Below are 23,081 nucleotides of genomic sequence, written 5' to 3'. Positions count from 1 at the left end.
CCCTGGCAGCATTTGGCCTTTAATGAATTTCCCTAATATACAGAGCAGAGCCTTGACTGATCATACAAACAGGAAAAGTCAGCAGAAAGAGCAGTTTGCTCTTGGTCCAGAGTTGGTTGTGTATGCCAAGTTGAGTTGCTATCCGGGAGGGTTCTACCCAAACTGTTGACTAAAAAAAGTAAACCAAGGGTAGCTGAATGAAGAAAGATTGAGAGGTGAGGGAAACTATGCCACTTTAAATGTTTCAGTTTATTGAAAAGACCTGTTCCTTGTCCTTCACATTCTTTGCATCAATTTTGAATAGTATTCTAAAGCATAGTGTTCCAAGGAATGGCTTGCATCTGACTTTGTACTTAAATTTTTATTTATATAGTACTTATAGATTAGCCATCTCAAAACATTTCACATGGCCCATGCTACCCATCTCTTATGTGGCATTGATCTGTGTAATCTCTTTGCCAGCAGTAACAGCCTTTGTTGCCCAGAAGTCCAATTTTCCCTCAAACACCTTTTCACTTTCTTCCCATGATGCTCCTTATTGATGGATGGAGTTCCCTTTAAACAAATCTGCAAAACCACTACATTATCCTCCTTCAAATCTCTCCTTAAAACTCAATTTGCCTTAATGCCTGCAAAACACTCAACTATAGCTAAACAGCTGATGTGCTGTGACTGCTGCTTATTACGCTGATCATAACATCAGCTCACTGTTACCTTGCACTTTCCCTGTCTACTGTATCCATCTGTTGTGGCTCATCATACTTAGCTTGTAAGTTCTGTGGGGCAGAGACCTTCTTCCCTATATGTACGTACAGTGACTTACACAATGGGGCCCTGATCCTGACTGGACCCTTTAGGTGCTACCCTAATTCAAAATCTAATAGTGGTATTAATAAATGTGAACTTGGTTTTTAAAAAGTCATGAGTTAAAGGAAAGTCAGTGACATGCTCAAGCTAAAGAAGATGCGGTTAGAACTAGCTTGATCCCTAATTCATTGCTCCTCAGTGTAGGGTTATGAATGCTGGGAAGGGGGACCAAGATAGCTTGAACTGTAACTACTTTACCTTGAGAATGGAAATAGCTAACTCTTTTCTGACGTGTATTTTTAATAGATATTGTCCGTTTGACATCTAGTGAGGAAGGCAGAGTGACATGTCTCTTTTCTTCTCCGGGGAGCAGAGGGGAAGCCTTTGGGGACTTCGTTTCCAAACCCTCGTTTGATGGGGTAGGGAGCTGACTTCAGGCTTGCTCCCTTATGAGTAGTGGGGCAAAGGAATACTCGGCTGAGTTCTGCTGCTTTTGACCTTTTAAACATAAAGCTACTGTGCTCCAGAGTGCACAGTGCACCTAGTATTAAGATGAGACCGGCTGATTACATAGCAGTTCAGCGGTATAGTTTGTAGATGCTTGAGCATTCTTGCCTCTCTGTGATGCTCTCCATAACTAAAGGATTCAGTATAGGTATCCTTTAAAGTTTGCTGCAGTAGCTTGAAAATGTACCATGAAGCCATATTTCTAAACCATCCTGTTTGTTGAGAACTCTGCCTAAAATTTGCAGTATCCTGTGGATTTTTAATTATTTCATCACTTGTGAATTAGGATCTACTGAGGTCTTGAGGGTCACACCTCATTAGTTTCTCTCTCTGTCTCTCACTCTCCTCTTTTGCTTTTATTGAAGCTTCCCCATCCCTAATATTCCCTGATTTTCCCTACTGACTGAGCCACCACCCTGATCTTGTTCTCTTTAAAAACAACAACAAAAAACAACAACAACAACAACAACAAAAACACAACACTTTTTATGTTAATGCCCACAAAAGTTATGGGGGAGAAAAAGTTTATCTTCTCCTCCTGGATTTCCTAGTGATCCTATCTCCTGAGTGTCGTATTGTTGTTGTAAACTCTTCAAGCCCGGAACTGTCTTTCATTTTGTGCTAAACCATTGTTAGTATTATGTAGATTCTTTATTATTTTATTATTGAAAAATACATGTAACCTTGATCTTCTGTGTTATTTCCTCAGAGTATTTATTTATTGTTCTGCAGGTAGATGGAAAAGTCAGCATGAATGGCGAAACTTTCAATGGACTTGAAGAGAAGGATAAAGAATGTACAACAGTGATATATGCTCCTTTACTAAGAAGATCTCCAAAGTTTGAAGGGGTGGCCAGAGTGGATGGATACCCGGTGGAACTGAAGCAGGACACCACTAGCATTGAGCTCAGTTTAAAGAGGCCTGCCACTCACACTGTGCCCAGAGAGCTGACAGTAAGAATAAAAAACCCCCACATCAGCTGTGTTTTCTCTGCATGTTTTCTTTTTGCATAATGGATTTAAGCACTAGCTAATGGAAAGCCAAGGGGCTAAATTTGTTTTAATTCCAGGATCTTCCCAGGTCAGAAGCATTTATACTACTTAAGATTTAGTGTTTCTGCTTTAGGAAGGTAAAGGAACATTGCAGTTGGCTTTTGGTGTTGTATACCATGCAACTGATAAGTGTGCTTTAAATCAGCTGGCATGTTTCATTCTGTCCCATTGAGAGATTGACTGTCTGTCCCAGCTATTGTGCAAATTTATTCAGCTCTTTTACTGATGTTAGCTGATTAGATCAGCAACATAATTAGTGTGTGTGAGCCATTATAATTAGTTGCAGTTCTCCAGATTCAAACAAGAGGATGTTAATGTTTGGCAATTTTTGCATTCAGTCTCTATTCCTTTATCAAAAAGGGGATAAATTATTGAAATACATTGGGTCAATTTGCTTCCCAACCACCTAAACAAAGAGACCAACTGTAACTTTTCATCTCTATTGCTATTTTGAGGGGCAGGGCAGAAAACAATGGGAGCATATCACAACAGGTCTCTAGATGCTGCACAATGTAAAAAAAACAAAACAAAGCAAGGACTATCCTACATAAAAAGCACAAAAAATGAGTGTAAACAAATTGGGGGTTGGGAGAATCTGACCTTTCTCACCATGTACCAAAGATACAAACTCAAGAACACCACAAAAATAACAAAAGCTAGGAATGGTGCTGTGCTACTTTTTCCTAAACTTTGTGGTATTGGCCAGACCCACTATGCTGGGGATGGGGTTTTGATTCATCCCACTTCCCTGGGATGGGAAAGTCTGCTTCATCCCTGACTTGCATTCTTGGCAATGGACCCTCTTCTCCTAATGCTGGTTCTGAGCCCAACCATGAGGTCAGGAACAAGCGTGGGAAGCCAGATTATGTCAGGAGCACAGACCTGGGTTTGTCAGAAGGAGCTGGTTTGAAGCCAAGAGTGGTGATAACAGGAAGGCAGGCTGGTGGCAGAGTGAAGGTTGGTTGGGGAGTGATAGTGAATTGGACCTATCTGAGGATGAGGATTACCACTGTCCTTAGAGAGGTTGAGGTGAGAATGTTTGACAGACCTAGGGGCCTCATTTTATTGGAGGGAGCAGCAGATGAAAGGGAGTTAAAGGTACAATTATAGTCAGAAGAGTAATTATGTGAATAATGGCACCTGCTCCTGTTAGCACTGCAAGACCAATATAGCTATGGAAGAGTGAGCTGGATACTATTCTGCCTTGGTCTTCACCTCCTACAGCGATGAAGGTGATATCATATAAGTGTCTAAATTGATGTAGCTTGAAATTTTCTGTCTATTCGGTTCCTGTTTGCAGAATTGTATTGCCAGCAGTGATGATGATATAGAAGGCAGAACACAACTTGAATTTTCAGATACCAGGTTGAGTTTGCAGCACTGACGTTTACAAAATAACTTTTTGGTTTGTAAACTGAGTAAACATATGAGTCTTTGCAACAGAATAAATATGCACCCACACAATGCCATTTTTAGAGTTTCTTCTCAGTAAAGGTTTTGTAATTTCAGATTCATGATTGAATCAGCAATGTAATTAGATGGTATAAACCATTATAATTAGTGTTAGCTTTCCAGCTTCAAACAAAAGAATGTTAGTATTCTGGAGTGTTGTGTGTTGTTTGGCATTTTTAGTTTTCAGAAATTCCCTGCTCTATTGCATAGCTATAATTGTAATAGGTAATTTAGATGCAGTGGGGTCTGATGACTAGATATATCTAGTGATTCTGATGTCAATCAATTATAACAAGAACACCAGGTCTGTGTGGGGCACAGTGGTAAATTAAGGTGTAAAATCACTGTCTTAATATTCTAAGAAACAGCTGAGAGGTATGAGGTCTGCTCTTTCAAGATTACGCAGCTTGGTTATCGGTGTCCAAGAGAGAAGTACCTTCAGTCAGTATTTGCATACAGATGGCTTTTGTTTTAATTTGCTTCCTTGTCTTGCTAACTTCGGACCAGACTGAAATGGTGCTTTTCATTTTTGTATTGCAGATTCGCTGAAAAAGAGTCGAGGGGGAGAGAGCAGACCTTTAGAATTTCTTATGGCCAGTGAAGCTAATAGATGAAAGGGAAGGGATCTATAGAGAATTACCAAAATGGCCTCCAAGATAAAAATTCACTCCTAAATAATGACACGATACATTATAATCCATTACCACATAGAAACAAATGAAAGTAAAATATTATAAGAGCAGAATCTACTAGCTTCACAATTCTTAAGGTTGAGGAAACTCTTCTGAGAGGAGAATCTATTTTCAGGGACTACTAACATCATGAAAAAACTTCCTTCGGGTCTGAAACTTGATTGAAAAGATTTTATTCTGCTATTGTTGGCTTTTTATATAGCTTTAACAATTTGATTTAGCAGTTTATGAATCAGAAGGTTTACAAAAATTGGCAATTTCTGTTTTTGTTTTTTTGCCTGGTCAGTTCCAGTAACTAAAACTTTTGAGATGCTATTTCCCGGTTTTAATTAAATCAATTTTCTTATTGTCCAGAAAAATGCAGTTTTAAAATAATTGCTTGTCTACTACACTTTATAGAGCTGGAAGAAATTAGAGAGAAAATAATAAAACCTAACACTTGCATTTCCATTTTCAAAGTGCTTTATAAACTTTAACTAATTTATTCAAATAAAACTTTTTTGTGATGAATTATCTTCATTTTGTGAGTGAGACTATTGAGGTTGAGGAAGTTAAATGGCTTAGCTAAAATATCAGAAGGTGGCAGTGTCAAAACCTGGATTCGAATTTGGATTTTTTGTTGGCTTTAATCCTGTTTAGACAAATAGATTATGTTTTCCTCTTCTAAATCACAAGTGGTCTAGGAAAGAGACCTGGGGGAAAGGTTTCATGAGACCTGATAAGAAGGACAGACAGTGTATGGCAACTGCAAAGAAAATAAATAAGATGCTTTGATAGCTAACCTGGGGAATTTGGTTTTAAATGGAGGTAATAATGATTCAGACTTTATTTGGAATGTTCTCTATATTATTAATCACTGATCTTAAAGGATGGTGTCCAGAGGTTAGAAAGTGGCCAGAGCAAAGTAACAAGACTAGTTTGAGAATGTGGAGGGAATATTGTGTGAGGAAAGGGACTAAATAAATTGAACTTGGGGAAAAAAAGATGTCAGGAGACTTGTTTGTTATTTAGGGTTGGGGAAACAGAGGGCTTACGTTTACATGTTCTAATCCTACTATACATCTTTCATAACCCAAATATTTCTTTGTTCCTGTTTCCATTGCCACCAGGACTGGAATAAGGCATGAGCATGACAAGTCTGTTCCTAGGACTTTAGCTCATGGAGTCATATGATCACATCAGAATCTCATCTTTCATATGACTCCCCTTTCCTCCCTCTCCCCCACCATCCTCTTGGTCATGGAGAAAGTTTGAAAACATGAACCAAGTGTAACTCAATGCAGTGATGTCTGCCTGAGTCTGCAGACAGCCTGAAATAATAGCCCCTAAAAGGGGTGAACTGCCCCATGCATCTCAGTAGGGAGTTAATTACATGCAAAATAGGATGAGGTAGCCTCCCACATCACGCCAGAAAAGGACTGTGGGTGAGTGGCCAGAGAAGAGTCTAATATGCTTAGCTCATGCACCAAAGAGACATTGCAGCTGATGAGCTAAGTACTGAGTGTTATCCCCCTCCACCTGTCCCCCGCACATGCACTTTGCACCGTCTTCTCAGGAGAAAGAAGAGTCTTCTGCTGCTCCTGAAGGAAGGGGGGTATCCCTGCTGCTCTTCCTGGGGGGGAAAAGAGGGTCCCATGCTGCAGTCTCTACCACCAACACGTCAAGTAAAGGGCAGGGATGGAGCCACATGGGACCCCATGTCATCATATTCCTAGCGCATAGATTGCCTTAATGTGGTCTGATTGACACTACCTGGCTGACTTACAGTGAACACTAGCAAAAGGAGCTACTAGATGTTTCTGACAGCACAACTTGTGTGTATGTAGAGGGAAGTGGCACAGGGAATAGGATGGGAAATCAAAATGGTGTTAATAGAGATTGTCAAGGTTTATATTTAAAATGAGTATAAAGCACAGCTGAAGCACAGGTGTTTTCATGGTAGAGAAGACTACGGCCTGGATTTCTGTGATAAAGTAGTAACAAAGCATGGATCTGCAAATATGTGTAGGCTCAAGGTTTTGTAAGACTCCTTTCTAACTAATTAATGGTGGTTCTGGAATGCCAAGGCAGCAGTTCACCCACTTCTATTCCTTGTAGAAGATGACTGGTGTGGTATATAGTTCCCAAAAATAAGGGGAGCCACTTTCTGTGGGCCTGATTCAGCACAATATGTACTTAGTTTCTGCACTCTCAAAATGAATTGTGGTCCCCTTATTTGATGTCTGGCCCTAATGCACATTGAAATACGGGAGGAAAGAGAGGCAGAAAAGTAGGCAAGAGGAGGCGGTAGACTGGGGAAAGAAAGAGTTCTCTGGATTTTTCCTGGGAAAAATTTTCAAGTATATAAAATCAAGCATATTTTTTAAGCATTGAAATTATTCTATTCTCTTGCCTTCCACTGCTTTTCTTGTTTTTTGTATTGTTTTTGTTTTTACTTTCGGTCGAGTGATTTAGGGCTTTTGGTCTATTTCTGCCACTTCCCAAGCTTTGAATAAGGAAGCATTTTTTTCTGGAGGCAGCACTTCTATCTGCCAACAATAGGTGCTGTTTCTAGTGGGATGGGTTTTCTCTCATCTTCTTACTCTCCTAAGGTCCTTGTTTGCTTTTCTCTCAATTGTCAGTTTCAGTCACCTCCTCTGCTTGTGTTTTTTGTTATGTTCCATGTTATCTTTGGCCTCTCTCCCCTTTTCTCTTCTTATTATTGCTCCCCTGGTGTTTGTGTTCACTTGTCAAATTGACTAGTCCTGTCTTCAATTTGCCTAGAATGTTTTCCTTTGATGCAGCATATTGTTGTGCTAAAGCATATCAGCTGGCCCAAGGCATCATTTACAATAGAGGAAAATGCTCTACTTTCAATATGCCGCTTTCTTGCCCGAACATGCAGAAGAGTTTAGTCAAGCTGCACCATATCATAGACCAATACGATCTTGTCTTTGTGGGTTTTTAGAGGCATGGGGGTCCCTTTATGAGCTTTCCATTCATGTCCCGGCTCAGATCCAGGCAGCATTCCAACAAAATAATTGAGAGGGAAAAAGAGAGACCTACACGGTACTGGTAACAACCTGCAATGGGAGAATCATTTGGGGTGTACATGGCCATTGCCTAGACTTTTTTGTAGATGCCGAAAATTACGGCGCCAGTCCTGGCAGCCATTGGAAAGGAATGGGTCTCCCGCACCAGAAGTATAGTAGAGAGAAATATTTCTAAGCATGTATGCTTGTGTCTGGTATATAAGTGGAATTGTTAGGCAGATCTCTATTCCTTAAATCTGAACATATCTTTCTCCAATTAGTATTGAAAGTGCTGGTAATTCTGTAGTCTAGTTATGCAGCTGGCTGATATCTTTACTAGCCTGTTATCCAGCTGAAGATCTTAAAATGCTCTATAAATATGAATAAAGTAAGCCTCAAAACATGCCTGTGAGGAATAGTATGTATGGCATAGCTCTAATTTACAGCTGGAGAAACTGAAGCAGAGGCCCAAAGATTAACTAGCCCAAGATCACATGGTGTGTCAGTGGCAATGCCAGGAATAGAACCAGGATCTCCTGACTCCAAGTCCCAGGCTTTAGCCGTTATTAGTTCAAGGTTCCTCTCCATTATTAATGGTAGTTGTGCACGTAAATCCTCGCACATAGTGAGAATTGTAGCATTAGTTCTTAAAATTAAAAATTAGAGAAGGCCCAAAAATACCATAAATTTTTAATTTTAAAATTAATCCCATTTCATTAAAATCCATATGAATATAATCTGTCTGTAAGTGACATCATTGTCTTTAAACTGCCCTCTTCTATGGCTATCTAAGAATAGTTAACTTGCATGTTGCTCTATTTGAGGTTGTGACGTAAAGAGCTAGAAAAAAAATTCCAGATCTAAATAGCAAACTAAAAAAAAAATGTACTGCCACTCCCAAAGGTATTCTGTTAGTTTCCCCTCCGTTTGTGTGGCACAAAGTAAACAGTTTTTCCATCCAAGTAACACTCATTCTCTCTTTAGAAAAATGAAATTGTTGAGCTCAGATTAAGGAGATATAGTGGATTATTAGACTAACTGCTGGAGATAGAGTTGAATTCTGACTTGTACATATGTGGAGATAGGATGGGACCAGAAATCCTCTTTGTGACTCATCATGAAAAGCACATGCAGAATTTGCAGCACTCTGCAGAACTGACAGCTGTTATTCAGATCACATATCTCCAGCTGATGGTGTCCCCTAAAATTATTCTGTGTGATTTGGAAGAAGAAATGCCTGTGTTTGGCTTTCCTTGGTGGTTTCCCATCCAATGACTGACCCTGGGTTGTAATATCTGACTTGATTACAACACTTGGTGGCTGCAAGCAAAAGAAGTTCAGGATTTAGAAAAGCAGGGATGTCGCAGCAGGTGGTATGGCAATGGTGCTGAACTGTCATGGCATACAAGGCACCTACCTACGTTAGACCCTGCTCATGTCATTCGTTTCCTGCTCAATTTCATTAGTACTATGAAAGCTTTGTTTTGATTAAAATACTACAATGTATGTATTTTAAGGATGTGCTTTTAAGGTTTGACAAAGCTGTTATAATTATGTTCCAAATGGAATTCTATGTTTAAAACTGCAGTCATAGTAGGATAAAAGCATTTGAGCTGATACTAGCTTTTTTGCTATTGAGATCCTCTGCAGCTAACTCATTCTTTTACAGAGTTCAATTTTCAGTAAAACCCATTGCTTTTTAATACTCCTGGATATTCCTTTTGAATATCTCTGCATTCTTGTTGGCTCCAGCCAGCTTGTTTTGCTGCATTTCATTAAATTTGCAATGTTAGTATTTTAATTGCCATTGTGCACTAGCAGGAGTAAGTTAATATGTAGTTTGAGTTAATTTATATTAGGAATAAATAAAACTGTACTGTAACTTTTTTTGGTTTTGGATTCTCCCAGTAGCTTAGTCAACTCAATAAGATTCTTTCCTAGCTTTGGTTATGTAAGCTCGTATGTTCGTATGTTTTTTACTCTCTTACAAACAAATGTTTCTGCCATGGGGGTAGGTGATATGGTTAGTTGTTGCTGACCACAGATAAAAGCATACATGGGTTGAAATCCTAGTTAGCCAGATAGTAGTCCTGTCTGTCACGAAGAGAAAAGAAATTAGTTTATTTTAGTCACAAATGGACATTTATTAACCAGTTGCTCAATTCTCTTCGTGAAATGTATGACTTGGTTAAGCAGGACTGAGGAGTTGGCTAACTCATACTATGACTGGCTCGTTCACAACTGCAAATTAAACTAAAATATAAAATAGCTTTCCAGCCTCACCCACAACTTTTTAACTCAAGGGTGATTAACTTTAACTACTGTACTGTTTTAACTACTGTTTAACTATATGTACACACAAACATAGTGTAAAAACACCATAACTTGCTGAATGAAATTCACCAGCCTCTGAGAACTGTGCTGGGACAGAATCATCATTCCAGTGCACAGGTAGGGTCTAGAGATGCAGCATGGCCCAGCTACAGCAGCTGGTAGAGTCAGCCCCTCTATGCCTCCTCTGGGAGGTTTTTTTTGTCACTGGCTTGGAATAAATACTTGCCCAGTGGCCTCTCTTCCTGTGCATCTACAGTGACTCCTTTCTGTGCTGACCTATTCAGGGCCTACTTTGAGGCCATCCTGCATGGCAATTTTGCCCACCCACACTTGACTAAAGTTGAGCGTAAGTGGTACAGAGAACATTGCCTAGATGGTACCCATTGCAAGATAAATGAAAACCATATCTTACTTGAGAGCTAGTTATACATTTTCACATGCAGGTCAAAATACACTGTATAGAATATTTCTTTAGATACAGTGGAATATATTGGCATATTTTAAGATTGCTTCAGTTTCATGCATAGTGACAATATGGAATGACTTATGATAAAAATATGTTTGTCATATGTATGAAATGTGGCATAATATACAGCATAAAGGGAGGGACATTAGTTGTATTAATAATTCAAGAATTTCTAGTACAAGATGCAATGTCCATGTGAACAAAATACAGTAACATAATAGTGAAATACCTTATTATTTAGCATCATACAGAGTGTCAGAAATACAGGGTTTCTTTCCAGTGAACTCGACTAGTAGTATGTATATTCTTTTTTTCTAAAACACTTTTCAATTTGCAGTATTATTTAGCTTGATGTTGCAGATATTTCATTGTTCAGCATCTGAAGAGAATTAAGTCTCACAAGCATGAACAGATGACATCAGCCGAACACCATTACAAGTTAGTTTCTCTGCACCACATAGTTCTTTTCTCCATTTTTAAAGAGTTGCAACAAATAGTGTCTTTGTCAATACCATTGCTCAGAATGAAGAAATCTTCTCTGTCACCAATTCAATCTGTTTCTTTCTTGAATGCAAATATTATAGGTGGAACTGGCAATGACTCTTATAGTTATGGTTGTCTAACACTTTCCATAATAAGACCCTGTTTTCAGCTATTTATAACTTTGCCAAGTTTAACCGTTCACATTGAAATTTTCTATGCTGGGTGCCTGCTTCAGGCTGAAATTATTTTGCAAAGCTTCAGTTAAAGCAGTTCAGCAGTTTCCAAGAGTCAGGCTAGGGGGAAAATATATTCTTTTAATATTAGCAAAACAATTTTAATGAGAGTGTCACTGTGAACCTCATGTTTGGAGCACTCGGGTCAGAGGTGGCCTGTTGCTTTCCCCATGAAAATCCATCCAAATTTGCCAAATTATAAACTGCTGAAAATCGCTGTTTCCGTATGCTCATAGAGGTTTGTTAGAGGCTGGCAGTAAAATTCTCCAAATACTTTCTCCACTGAGCATGCTCCACTCCCACAGAGTTGACTGAGCATGCTCTAGCATTGGGCTGAGGATGGGCTTTTCCTTCAATTGCTCTTCCTTGCTGCTATGATGCTAGGAGCCAGAACTAAGAACAAAGGAGACTTTCCTTTGCTCCCAGTGCCCCCGGCACACAGGCAGGGTGGAGGAGGAGAAAGTTTCCTGCCTCAAATGCAAAGAGTCCAGGGACAGGCTTGGGGAGAGCGATATGTGAAGAGTGAACAGACACATGCTGGAGACAGGAGCGCTGGGGGAACAGGGAAGGCTGGAGGAAGTGCAGACTGGGGCACAATGGCAAAAAGTGTGTAAAGGATAGAGCAGTCTTCCCTGCACAACCTGAAATAGACCCATGATTCCTGAGTCCCAGCATTACTCAGCTGCCTGCAAATAGCTGTGAAACCCACCGGCAAAATGTGTCCTCATCCTTCTCTGAGTGATTGGTCCACATAGAAGATAACAGTCTACTACTGCCAGATATTCCATTAGCTCAAGTGGGAGAGGCCTCTGTAGTGGATCTAACGCTTTCACTCTGCTGATGCAGGGGTCAGTGGCCATGGACTCATAGGGATCCTCTGGGATCTGCCAACTAGGCACAGCTTTTGTGAGGGCGGAGGGATGCAAACCCTGCCCCATAAGAGCACAATGTAGAGGGATCGTTGAGAGGGAATCTCATGAGGTTTCCTCTTGTGGATTTTGATTGGGAATGGGGAAAAATCTGGGTCCATAATAGACAAATAATCTTGTAAAGTACATTTTTAAAAAGAGCATCTTATCTTTTTGTTCTACTGAATGTCTCTATTTATTGTTTATTACATACTAGAAATATTGCACAGATGTATAATCAATATATTGCCGTTTTTCTTGCCCCATGTAGTGGGGAAATTAAATATATTTATATATAAAGTAGAAGCATGTTAAATAATGTAGCTGTGTCGCTGTTGTTCTTTTGACAGTTTGGGTTTGTTCCTGCAATGAGATTTGCCCTAGTTTAGGAAGTTGTCGTTTGCAGTAATTAGGATTAATGGCTTGATATGGTCTTATCATATTTGTCAATCCTCTCTTAATAATGTGCCAAGTGCTTCACGCTTTTTGATGATAACCATGGGAAGTTTCATTTAGACAAATACAGTATTTGTGCAGCATTAGGATAAGGGAAATACTTCATTTGTTTTGCCAGTGTTTATACCCACAGAGTTTTGCAGATTCATTAATAAATTCATCAGATGAGCTACAGGTTATTCCATAGAGTCGAATGTATATTCCACTCCAACTAACTCAACTCTAGATATTTTCCATTTTTTGTTTTTTGCAGATTACTCCAAGGCCATTATCAACAGTAGTGGATGTAGGGGGTGACCAGATGAGATGAAGAAAATATCAGGACACCGGGGGGGGGGGAGCAAAAAAAAAAAAAAAAAAGCTGAGTGCTGCCGGCCGGCCGAGAACAAACAAACAAAAAAAGCCGAGTGCTGCCAGCCGGGAGCAAAAATAAATAAATAAATAAAAAGCTGGTGCAAAATATTGGGACAAAAATCGGGACGGTTGGGACGTGGGACAAACAGCTCAAAATCGGGAAGGTCCCGATTTTATCGGGACGTCTGGTCACCCTAAGTGGATGATAGTGAGCATTTAGAAGATATGTGGTTAGCAGAGGAAATTAAGGCTAAGTACTGTAGCTCAAAAATAGTCCATGCTGTTCATAAACTCGCTGTTCAGCATTACAAAGAGGAAGCCAAAACTACAAAATGGAAATGACTGAAACTGTATTTTTGCTCTAGCCATTTTATTTCAATAAAATTGTTCTCTGCAGGCCTCCTTCACTGAAGAAGCTAAACCAGCCAACCAAAAAGCTGAAACTGATTCTGGAGGGCCAGAAATGATGAATTCGGGGTTTGCTTCACCAGGTTTGTTGCTGCAAAACTGCTTTAGCCTGGTGATATTCCCCTACAAATCCATTGTGTTGTGGATTTTTCTCTTCCTCCCTGCTAAATGCTCAAGAAGAGTGCATTCACAGTGACATCTAGAGGTTTCAGGAGAAAATGCTGAGCTTGTATTTGTCCTGAAATGGTATAATTACGGTACATTGTTTTCAAATCTATCTGATGACTATTATGTCCATTTTGTAACTTACATGTCTTTATATGAATAACTCTAGATTAAAGTGCAGCATGCCCAGAACGTACTAAAAGTAGAAACTAGTGATAATGCAATAATGGTTTCGGTTCAAGAAATGATATTTTTTTCAATGCATAGAGTTTAAGGCCAGAAGGGACTACTATATCATCTAGTCTGACCTTCTGTATCTCACAAGCCACCAACACCACTTGCACACTAAATCCAACAACTGAACTGAGACCAAAGTATTACACCCCACAGGAGTTTAGCCTACACGTTGAAGGAAGGGGGGGAAATATATCAAGAGGCAATTCAAGCCAATCTTTCTAAGGGTTCATAAATATATATGTATGGCATCAACAACATTGCACTCACCCTTGAAGTTCTATTTTAAGGCTTTTCATATGGTTCCTGGTCAGACTGTTGTAAAATTGACTTTCTCAACTAGTTGTCAAATTATGATGCTATTTTTCCCTAATAGCAATGTTGCTAAAAAGCAATTTACATTCCAACATATCTTTTGTTTACTGCTTATTCATAATAAGATCATGTTAACTTATTTTTCAATTTCTAAAATGTGCCGATCACCATTTATCTTGGTGCAGGTACATACAAACAATATGAGGTAGATATTTCAGTAAATTACATACTTGCCTGTAATAAGAGTATAAATATACCCCTCCCATCCTTCAGGTAAAAGCATGACTAACCATTGGAGCTTTTCAGCACATCCTGAAGGTTAACCAATTTGAGCTCCATCATCTCAATGAAAGAAGCACATTCTGCCCTGCATTGAAAACCCTCTGTCTCCAACTCCTAGCTGTTCAAATGCAGGGACTATTAACGAGGACTCATAAGCTGATCTCAGCTGCTTTGGTGGTGCACAGGGAGGGGAAAAAGAGAGCCCAGACTTTCAGGTAGATAAATCCCAGTCAAGGTTATTATCAACATCTTGAATTGCACCTGGCAGCCAATGCAGTGCATTAGTGTAACATACCAGTGATTGAACAACTGGAAGGCCAAATTCTGCACCAGTTGAAGTTTCCAAGTTGTCTCCAATGGTAGCTCAGTGAAGTTCATTTTATTAATGATCTAATCTGGAGGTAACAAAGGCTGAAGGTAACTGTGCCAAGATCAATATCTGAGAGAAATGGTCATACTAAGTGTAGGTGAAAAGAGTACTTTTGCCTCTCCCTTAAATCCCTTTGGACTTAAGGAGTAACTGGGGATCCAGAGGTATCCCCTAAATTGTGTACAGTAGAATCTCAGAGTTATGAACAGATCAGCCAACCGCACACCTCATTTGGAACTGGAAGTATGCAATCAGCCAGCAGCAGAGACAAAAAAAAGGGAAATACAGTACTGTGTTAAACATAAACTACTTTAAAAAAAGGGGAAGTTTAAAAAAAAAAAAAAAGATTTGACAAGGTAAGGAAACTTTCATTTAAATTAAGATGGTTAAAAGCACCATTTTTCTTCTGCATAGTAAAGTTTCAGAGCTGTATTAAGCCAATGTTCAGCTGTAAACTTTTGAAAGAACAGCCATAACATTTTGTTCAGAGTTACAAACATTTCAGAGTTATGAACAACCTCCATTCCCAAAGTGTTCGTAACTCTGTGGTTCTACTGTACCTTTCTGAAGGATGTACAAGCCTCCCCCTGCCAGTCTGTATAGATCCTTTCCCAAAACAGCCAGCATCACCTCTGTTTTATGTGAACTGAGCCTCAGTCATCCATCTCTCTGTCTCAGCCAGGCCCTGGGAAAGCAAAGACAGTGCACTTTCTTGTTTTAGTGAAAAAAAAATAGGTAAATCTGAGGTGCTATCCACTATTGATAATGAGACAGTTTGAGCTGCAATATCCTCATTTGAATACAGACCTAATGTCTGTTTCTTTGAGAGAATAAGTTCTGCTTACTCTGAGGGATGTTTTCAGCACAGATCATCAAGTTTCCAACCCCATTCCACAGTCACTCTGATTTTATTTTATCCCTCTCTTTCCCCTTCCCCCCCAAAAAAGCATTCTTAAAATTTGCAATTCTTACATAGCTGGGATTTTTCTAATTTTTTTTTATGTCATGCTAAAAACCATATTTTGATTCTTGTGTTGTGTGGATTAGCTGCAGAACAGAAACAATTCAAGACAACTGTTACTTGTGCACGTCCTGCTGTGCCCAGCGTGGAGTTCCCTCCTAGCACCCATTCTGAAGAAGCAGCTTCAAAAGATAAAGATCTGAAGAAACCTGAGACACAACAACAGAAGGAAGCAGAGGTCCTAGTTACAGAGAAGGTAGTGTAATACAGAAGAGCATGGGAGGGGGAGGGAAAAGGACCTGCCATGCAAATGCTTTCAGTGTTAATGAGCTAGGTTTTACTTTACCTTATGTAATACTAAACTAGGAATTTAATCAAAGCAGCCTGTTAGTGAACAATCTTGAATCATTGTTTTAGTACAAAATTTTCCTCTTTCTTCCACACGGAAGAACTAAACTATGGTATTCCTATGTGCACTGAACCAAAGGTCCAAGCTTGCGAATTCTGCAAACATGGTATTTTCTGTTGCAAGTGGGCTAGTTAAAGTTAATGGGACTAATTGTGATTTTGAACAGTGCACCCTATAGTGTTTGCAGACTCATGACTCAATTCAGTTGCAGCTCCCTGATTCTGCAACACCTGCCCCGAGCAGTAAAGTGGCTGGAGCAGACCAGAGAATCAGACCTGAAGATCTTGTGTTTCTGTGTGTAGGGAAAGTAGAATATCTGAAGAATGTAAAAGAAAGAAGTTTGCCCTTAAAGCCTTTTTGAAATGTTCAGTGAGTGCATGTGGTTGAGACAGTGATTGTGTCTGACAAGACTCTGCCGTGAGGAAATGTATATCACTGTATATCTTTGGACTAGTAGCAGCCTTGGTATCTAGGGAAGTGCTAATATCACATAGGGGGGCAGTAAACAATAAAAAAAAATCCAGAATTTAAAAATTACATCCAAGTGATGTAAGTAAAAGTTTAGCATCATAATCTTGATTCAGAAAATATGTGAAAAAACTTCATATAGCGGAATTAGGACCTTGTTAATTCTGTATGCTAGCATTTTATTCAGTCAGACATGATGCTTTCTGGATGTTAATGTCTGTTCTTAAATAATTGTATAGGTAGTGAAGTCAAAGGCTCCAGAACAAGAAGGGAGTATATTATTTCCATCTTTGAAGAAAGTACCTGAGACCAGCCAAGTTATTCTGCAGAACTCTGATGAACAAGGTAAGCAAAAGAAAACAGGAGTATTCGGTAGCTTTGTAGAATTTAACTGGGTGGTATTTAAACATTTGTTAGAAGGGTCAAAAGAAAAATAGCTGTCCTTTGACCTACAGTTCTTCAAGTAATGATCTCTAGCATATTCCACTCAAGGTGCACATGTGTTCCATGTGTATGAGACTGGAATATTTTTCACTGGCAGTGTCCATTGGTCCCTGCCCCATGCCTTTCTCCTCCTCATGCTCCCAACTGAAGGCATAAGGGGCAGTTTAGACCAGCTACTTTTCCAGTTTTTTTCTACTGCCCGTGGTCTGAGACTGCACTTCTTCAGCATCCGCAGCTTTAGCTAGCATTTGTTTTTTACTAATTGTAGATAATTGTATATAGTTTTACCTGTCTTATATAGTTCATTCAATTGCAAGTGTAGTTTTAGTAGAGCCAGGGGCCCCCTGACCCCCTCCTGGGGTGGCTACCATGCCCAAGCCCTGCCCAGGATTCAGAATCTCTGTGGTCTGCCCATGGGCCTTCCCAGTCAGTGATGATCACGATATTTGTGTATATTGCCTCAGTGAAGCTCATATCCCCTCCAAGAGCAATGTGTGCTGGTCATTCCCTTGAACAACCCATCAATCCCATGAATTCAGGCTTAGAAAATTCCTGGTGGATTGTTCAATGAAACCCCAATCTGACCAGGCTTTTCTGACCCCCCACTGTACATTGAGCAGAGGCACCAAAAAGTTCCTCTTTGAACATGGTTGCCCTGGGCTCCGTGACTGCTGGGAGCAGAGCTGAGGGCTCTAACAAACAAGGCAGACCTGAGGGGGGTGAGCAAACACTCTCAAAAGAAATGTGAGAAATCCCCCTCTAAATGCTCATTTGGGAAGAGCTCCTCTCCAACATCCTCAATGTCAGGTAAGACTCCATGCCCCAGTACTGGTGTGTTAGGGAGCACAGTATCGGTTCTGTGACACCATCAACCAGCCGAGTCATAGTTAAGACCACCAAGATTAATGGCACCACCCATCGACACAGGGGCCTTGTACTACTCCGATGAATCTGGGATCAGTGGGAGAGTTTCATCAGCCTTATCAAGACAAGAGAAGTCAGCCCTGATAGAGGCTCAAAAATCTTATGGGCACCTTCCCACTCCCACAGAAGAGACTATGTGGCCCAAGGACAGTGGCACCCTTCTCTGTGGGGACCACCGTTTTACCCCTATGATCCCTCACATTGGACTTGGGGTCCTTTGGATCTATGTATGAGCCATCCAGAATACAGATGGACAGAATGGGAGTTGAGACAGGCATCCCCGCATGGAAAAGAACCTCAGCCCACTCAGGAGCACTCTGAGGAAGAGGATCAACCAGGTGGAGCCAGTTGTCCCTGCTGGATTATCATTGTCCTCACCAGATGAGGTGGTCACATCACCACTGGGTGACTATCGACAATTCCAAGATCCCCTCCTGAGGAGAATTGCAGATATGCTCTAGATGCCCCCTGGAGGAAGTACAAGAAATTCCTCAAGTTATTGGATATCCTCCACAGTGCGGGTCCTAATCAAGTGGCACTGCCAATCAATAAGACCATCTTAGAACCTGCCAAGATAGTCTGCGATTCTCCAGACACTTGGCACTCCTACTCCAAAAAGAATGGAGAAGAAATATTTTTGTACTAAGTGAGCAGAAGATACTTCCCGCTAGTGAGCAGAAGATACTTCCCGCTAGATGGCAACATTTTTGGTTATGAGATGGGGTTCCCAGTTCCAGTCCTCCCAGAACTCCCACAGAAGTTCAACCCACCATGAATGATTTGCCTTTCAAGGGAAATAATCTATTCAGTGAGAAAACAGATGAATCGTTACATTCCCTCGAGGACTAATCCTCTCAGTAGGCACCATCCAGGAGTGCAGAACACTCTGTTAGAAAGCCTCAGCAGACATTTTTCCACAGACCACAAGTGGGAGCCACATGACTTGGTGATATGGTGCATCTTTCAACAGTGGAGATTCTCACTGTGGGATCTCTTTGCATCTCAAGAGACCAAGAAATGCCCGGGCTTCTGCTCCTGAGCAGCCAGGAGCCACAATGCCAGAGGGGATGCATTTCTGTTACGATGGTCAGAACTGCTGATATACGTATTCCTGCCCATCCCTCTCTTACCTCGAATCCTGAGGGAGATCAAACGAGACAAAATGTCAATGAGCCTAGTTGCTCCTGGGTGGCCGAGGCAGTTCTAATTCACCAGTGTTGTCCAGGTGGCCTCTCACTGTGCATCTGTATCCAATTCTTCCTGGATCTATTGAGCTGGCGGCAAGGGCAAGATCCTTCATCCCAACCCTTCATCTCTCCATTTAACAGGTTGGTATTTGGATAAATGACAAATTTAGGGAGGTCGTGCTTGAAAGCTGTTCAATCCATCCTTAGCAATAGCAGAAAAGACACCGCATGAAAGTGCTATACAGCAAAATGGAAAAGATCCTCGATATAGTGCCAGCATCATTGGATATCCCTAGGGTTCCAAGGTCATGGCTATTCTGGACTACTTCCTCTTTCTAAAAACGTCAGGGCTGCCTCTCAGCTCCTTGCAAGTGCACCTGGCAATCATTAGCATCTTCCATCTTCTGGTGGTCAACCATTCAGTCTTTGCCCATACTGCTACAGTAAGGTTTCTGAAGGGAATTGTCAGAATCTTTCCTCCAGTACTACCCCAATGGGACCTCCAATTTACTCCTGTCAGCATTAACAAATTCTCCATTCGAACCTTTAGCCTCATGTTCCTTGCTCATCTGTCTATGAAGGTTGTGTTTCTAGTTGCAGTCATCTCAGCCAGAAGAGTAGGTAAGCTGGGCGCCCTTCTGGTGGATCCTCTCTATATATGGTCTTCCACCAGGGTAAGATTTTCCTTGAGGTTACATCCTAACTTCATTCCAGAAATCTTGGAATTCCATCTGAAGTGGGTCATCCACCTACCTGTCTTCAAACCAAAGTACCATGCTGCCAGAGAAGCTACACTCTGGATGTCAATCCAACCTTGGCATTCTACCTGCCGAGGACAAAATCCTTCAGGGAATCTCATTAACTCTCTCTCTCTTTTTACTGAATGTATGAGAGAGGAAGCAAAGATGGATTTCAGGATGCATCGTGCTTTGCTATGACTTGACAGTGACCCCTCACAAGGTGTGAGAGCCCACTCAATCAGAGCCCAGGCACCATCAGTAGTTTCACTTCATGATGTTCCCCTTCTGGAAACCTGTAAAGTGGCAACATGGGGTTCTGTGCATACCTTTGTGAAACATTATGCCCTGGCACAAGCGTCTCCTGTAGACACATCCTTCAGCAGAGTGGTCTTCCAATCTGTGGTACAGCAGGGTTCCTCATATCTGCTTTCTCAACAAACACTGCTTGTGAATCACCTCAAGTGCAATATACACAGGGACCTTCACTTGAAGAAAGTCCAGTTACTTACCTTGTACAGTAACTGGAGTTCTTCAAGATATGTGGTCCCTACATATGTTCCACTACTTGCCCTCCTTCCCCTGTGCTTCAAGTCCTTATCCTAAGGTTCTTCACAGTAGAAGGAACTAGAAAGCTGATCAGTCCACATCGCCCCTTATGCCCTCTGCTCAGAGTACAAGAGGAGATGCGCACCGGCACAGACCAGGAGACGCTGCTTATGAAAAATCTTCCAGTCTCAGGTTCATGGAGCAAATGCGCTCATTGAATGAAATACACGTGGGGACCACACATCTCAAAACTCCAGTTACTATACAAGGTAAGTAAGCAGACTTTTAAAAAGTAAATAATTATTTTTCACCAAAACAATTGCTTCTGTACTAGTATTGTTAGTGTACTTCTGTGGTGATAATTACACTATTATCACTACCTTCCTTAAATACAACAGCAGATGTATGGCGCAAGTCAGGAAGACCAGGATGGCACGATTATATATCTGACATTGAGTTAAAGGGCATATTATATTTAAGGGTATTCTATTTTACTAGTACTGCTGTTCTAAGATGAAAATAGCTTAGTAATCGCTTTGATGAAAAAAAGGTTTGGAGCTAAGTTCTGTCCTCATCTGCTCATGTGTGGCTCTTATTAAAGTGAATGATAACAATGCATAGATCTGGCACACACTTCAACTTACCTCACAAATATTTGATGAAGTTGATATAAATCATGAAAATTTCCTTTTTATCCTCATGATATGCAGATTTTAATAGTGTGCAAAATAATACACATACCATGAAGAAATCATAGAGCAACCCCAAGAATTACCTGACCTTCTAGTGTCCCCTGAAACCTTTGGTTAAATGGGCTTCGACGGAGTGTATAAGCAGTGCAAAGACTTCTCCCCCTTCTTGCTGTTTTCAGGATTGAAATTGCTTTAGATGGCAGTTGCGGAAAACAAAACAACCCTGAGTGGAAGTAGAAATTGAACTTGTAATAAGTTGGGAGATTCTTCACCCATAATACAACTTAAGTGTTAACTTAAACTAAACAAGAGAGCAGCCATACATTGAATTATAAAATGTAGATATTTAATTTTTTAGTAATGTTGAAATTCTTCATGTGCTCTAGAGCCCACATGTTGCTGAGAAGGTCAAACAATACAAAATAACTTTAACATGTGTGATATATGTAAAAGCTCATGATGAGTTTGAGATTAAAAAATGTAGGATACCGACTGGGAGAAAAATGTCTTTAATTATGCACCAGTGTGTTAGAGGACATTTAGATGAAGTATACCACACCAACAGCTTTTAAATACTAATAGCATTTCATTAGCATTTTAAATACTAATTAGGTTTCAACTAAAAACCCTCTTAATTTATCACCATGGAAAATGGAACTCAAACTAGCTTTGATCAACCTCCCTTTAAAGCGATTAATGAATTAATTTAAAAATCCATTTGGTCACTGAGTTCACTTCTACCTGGTAATCAGTTTTCTTTTCACAGTGTCATATTTCTTGTTTTGTTTCTATTCTGCCATCCACTCTAGAGTCACCCAGCTGTGCCAGTGTTCCGCTTAAGGTTCGGAACTCCTGGCGACGCTCACAGTTTTTCTCACAGTCAGGTAAATGATGCGCTGGGAGTAGCTGCATCTTTCCCGCTGCACTGAGTAGTAGGTGTCTTAAAATGTGTGCTGGGGCAAAAGCTGATGATCACTGGTACTTATTTCCACTGTCTGCTTTCATAGAAAGTGCCTATTCCTGTTGCACAGTTGGCAAAGAGCTGTTGGATTACACGCAGATGTAATGCTTTGGTTTCAGACACCAAAATAATAATTTTCCTTTAAATTTATTTTTACTTTACATCTGTTTTTAAGCAGTTTAGTGCAAAGGCACTTAATAGAAAATGGCAGTGGTTCTCTTGGTAACTGTGACACTTGAATAGTGTTTTCCCTTGACATGTCCTACCCTTGCTATGCTTTTTTTCTTTCCCCACATTGAATAGTGAAGGGAAAGTTAAGTTAATTTGATAACACTCTTTTCAGACAATGCTAATGACTCTGACCAAAAGTAGTTGTCAGTAGCTAGTGGTAGCTTAGAACCTACTGTTGATGTTATGCTCTTTGTAGCCAGATCAAAAGTATTTTTGGTGGTGGAGGGTACAATCTATTTCTCTGATCTGTTGTGTCGTAATTTTTCATTGCTACTAGTTGTGGGGCAGGTATTGTTATAAAGTTGAATTGATCGTTTCCTCTTTATACAGCTGTGACTAGGCTTTTTATTTCAAGTTAAGATAAAGCATATTTGACAATCTTAATATTTTGGGGAATTAATTTTTGTTTGTCTCCTTTTGCAGCGGATTCTGATAATAGTGACAAGTCAAATGTAAGTAACTTCTTTGCACTGTTCTTAATAGCAAAATATTAGTGTGTTTAGTGTAAAGATTTGCATGATGGTACAACTAAATCAGTGATTCTTTCAAAAACCCTTTCAAAATAGACTCAAACAGGAAGGAGAAAACTCAGCTCTTTTAACCGAAAGAAAAGAAATCTGATCCAAAACACTCCATACACTTTTAAACAAATATGGGGCTAAGTTCTGTCCTCAGTTACACCTGTGCAGTCCCATTAGCATCAGTGGAGTTGCACAGGTCTAAACTGAGAGTAGAATTTTCCCTTTAACTAGGAGAAATGCAGTATTATGCTGTGTGGATTCACTTTGGCCTGGATCCTACATACATGCTTAACTCTGAGAATGAATAGTTCCATTAGCTCTAGGGTTCTGTGACTGTTTGTTTGTTCCTTCTGATTACTTGCAAAGAAATTATTACATACAAGAAATGATCAACAGATCAAAATCCATTACCCCTCTAGGAAACCCATATGTATTTGAACACAGCACATCCTGTATTCCATGTACTG

General features: G+C 40.2%; 1 protein-coding gene across 1 annotated transcript in view; it reads left to right on the top strand.

Annotated features, from left to right (window-relative positions):
• LIMCH1 (LIM and calponin homology domains 1) overlaps positions 1 to 23,081 on the top strand; it is a 99,807-nt gene that overhangs the window by 38,223 nt on the left and 38,503 nt on the right. The window contains exons 14-18 of the mRNA XM_065405513.1: positions 2,047 to 2,268; positions 13,154 to 13,247; positions 15,578 to 15,747; positions 16,608 to 16,713; positions 22,517 to 22,545. Coding sequence (XP_065261585.1) covers positions 2,047 to 2,268; positions 13,154 to 13,247; positions 15,578 to 15,747; positions 16,608 to 16,713; positions 22,517 to 22,545 — 621 coding nt within the window. The remainder of the gene's footprint in view (positions 1 to 2,046; positions 2,269 to 13,153; positions 13,248 to 15,577; positions 15,748 to 16,607; positions 16,714 to 22,516; positions 22,546 to 23,081) is intronic.

This window comes from Emys orbicularis, chromosome 5 (assembly GCF_028017835.1).
Source record: "Emys orbicularis isolate rEmyOrb1 chromosome 5, rEmyOrb1.hap1, whole genome shotgun sequence".
Taxonomy (NCBI): Eukaryota; Metazoa; Chordata; order Testudines; family Emydidae; genus Emys; species Emys orbicularis.
Note: the sequence above shows the minus strand (reverse complement) of the source record. Positions and strands in the feature narration are given on the sequence as shown.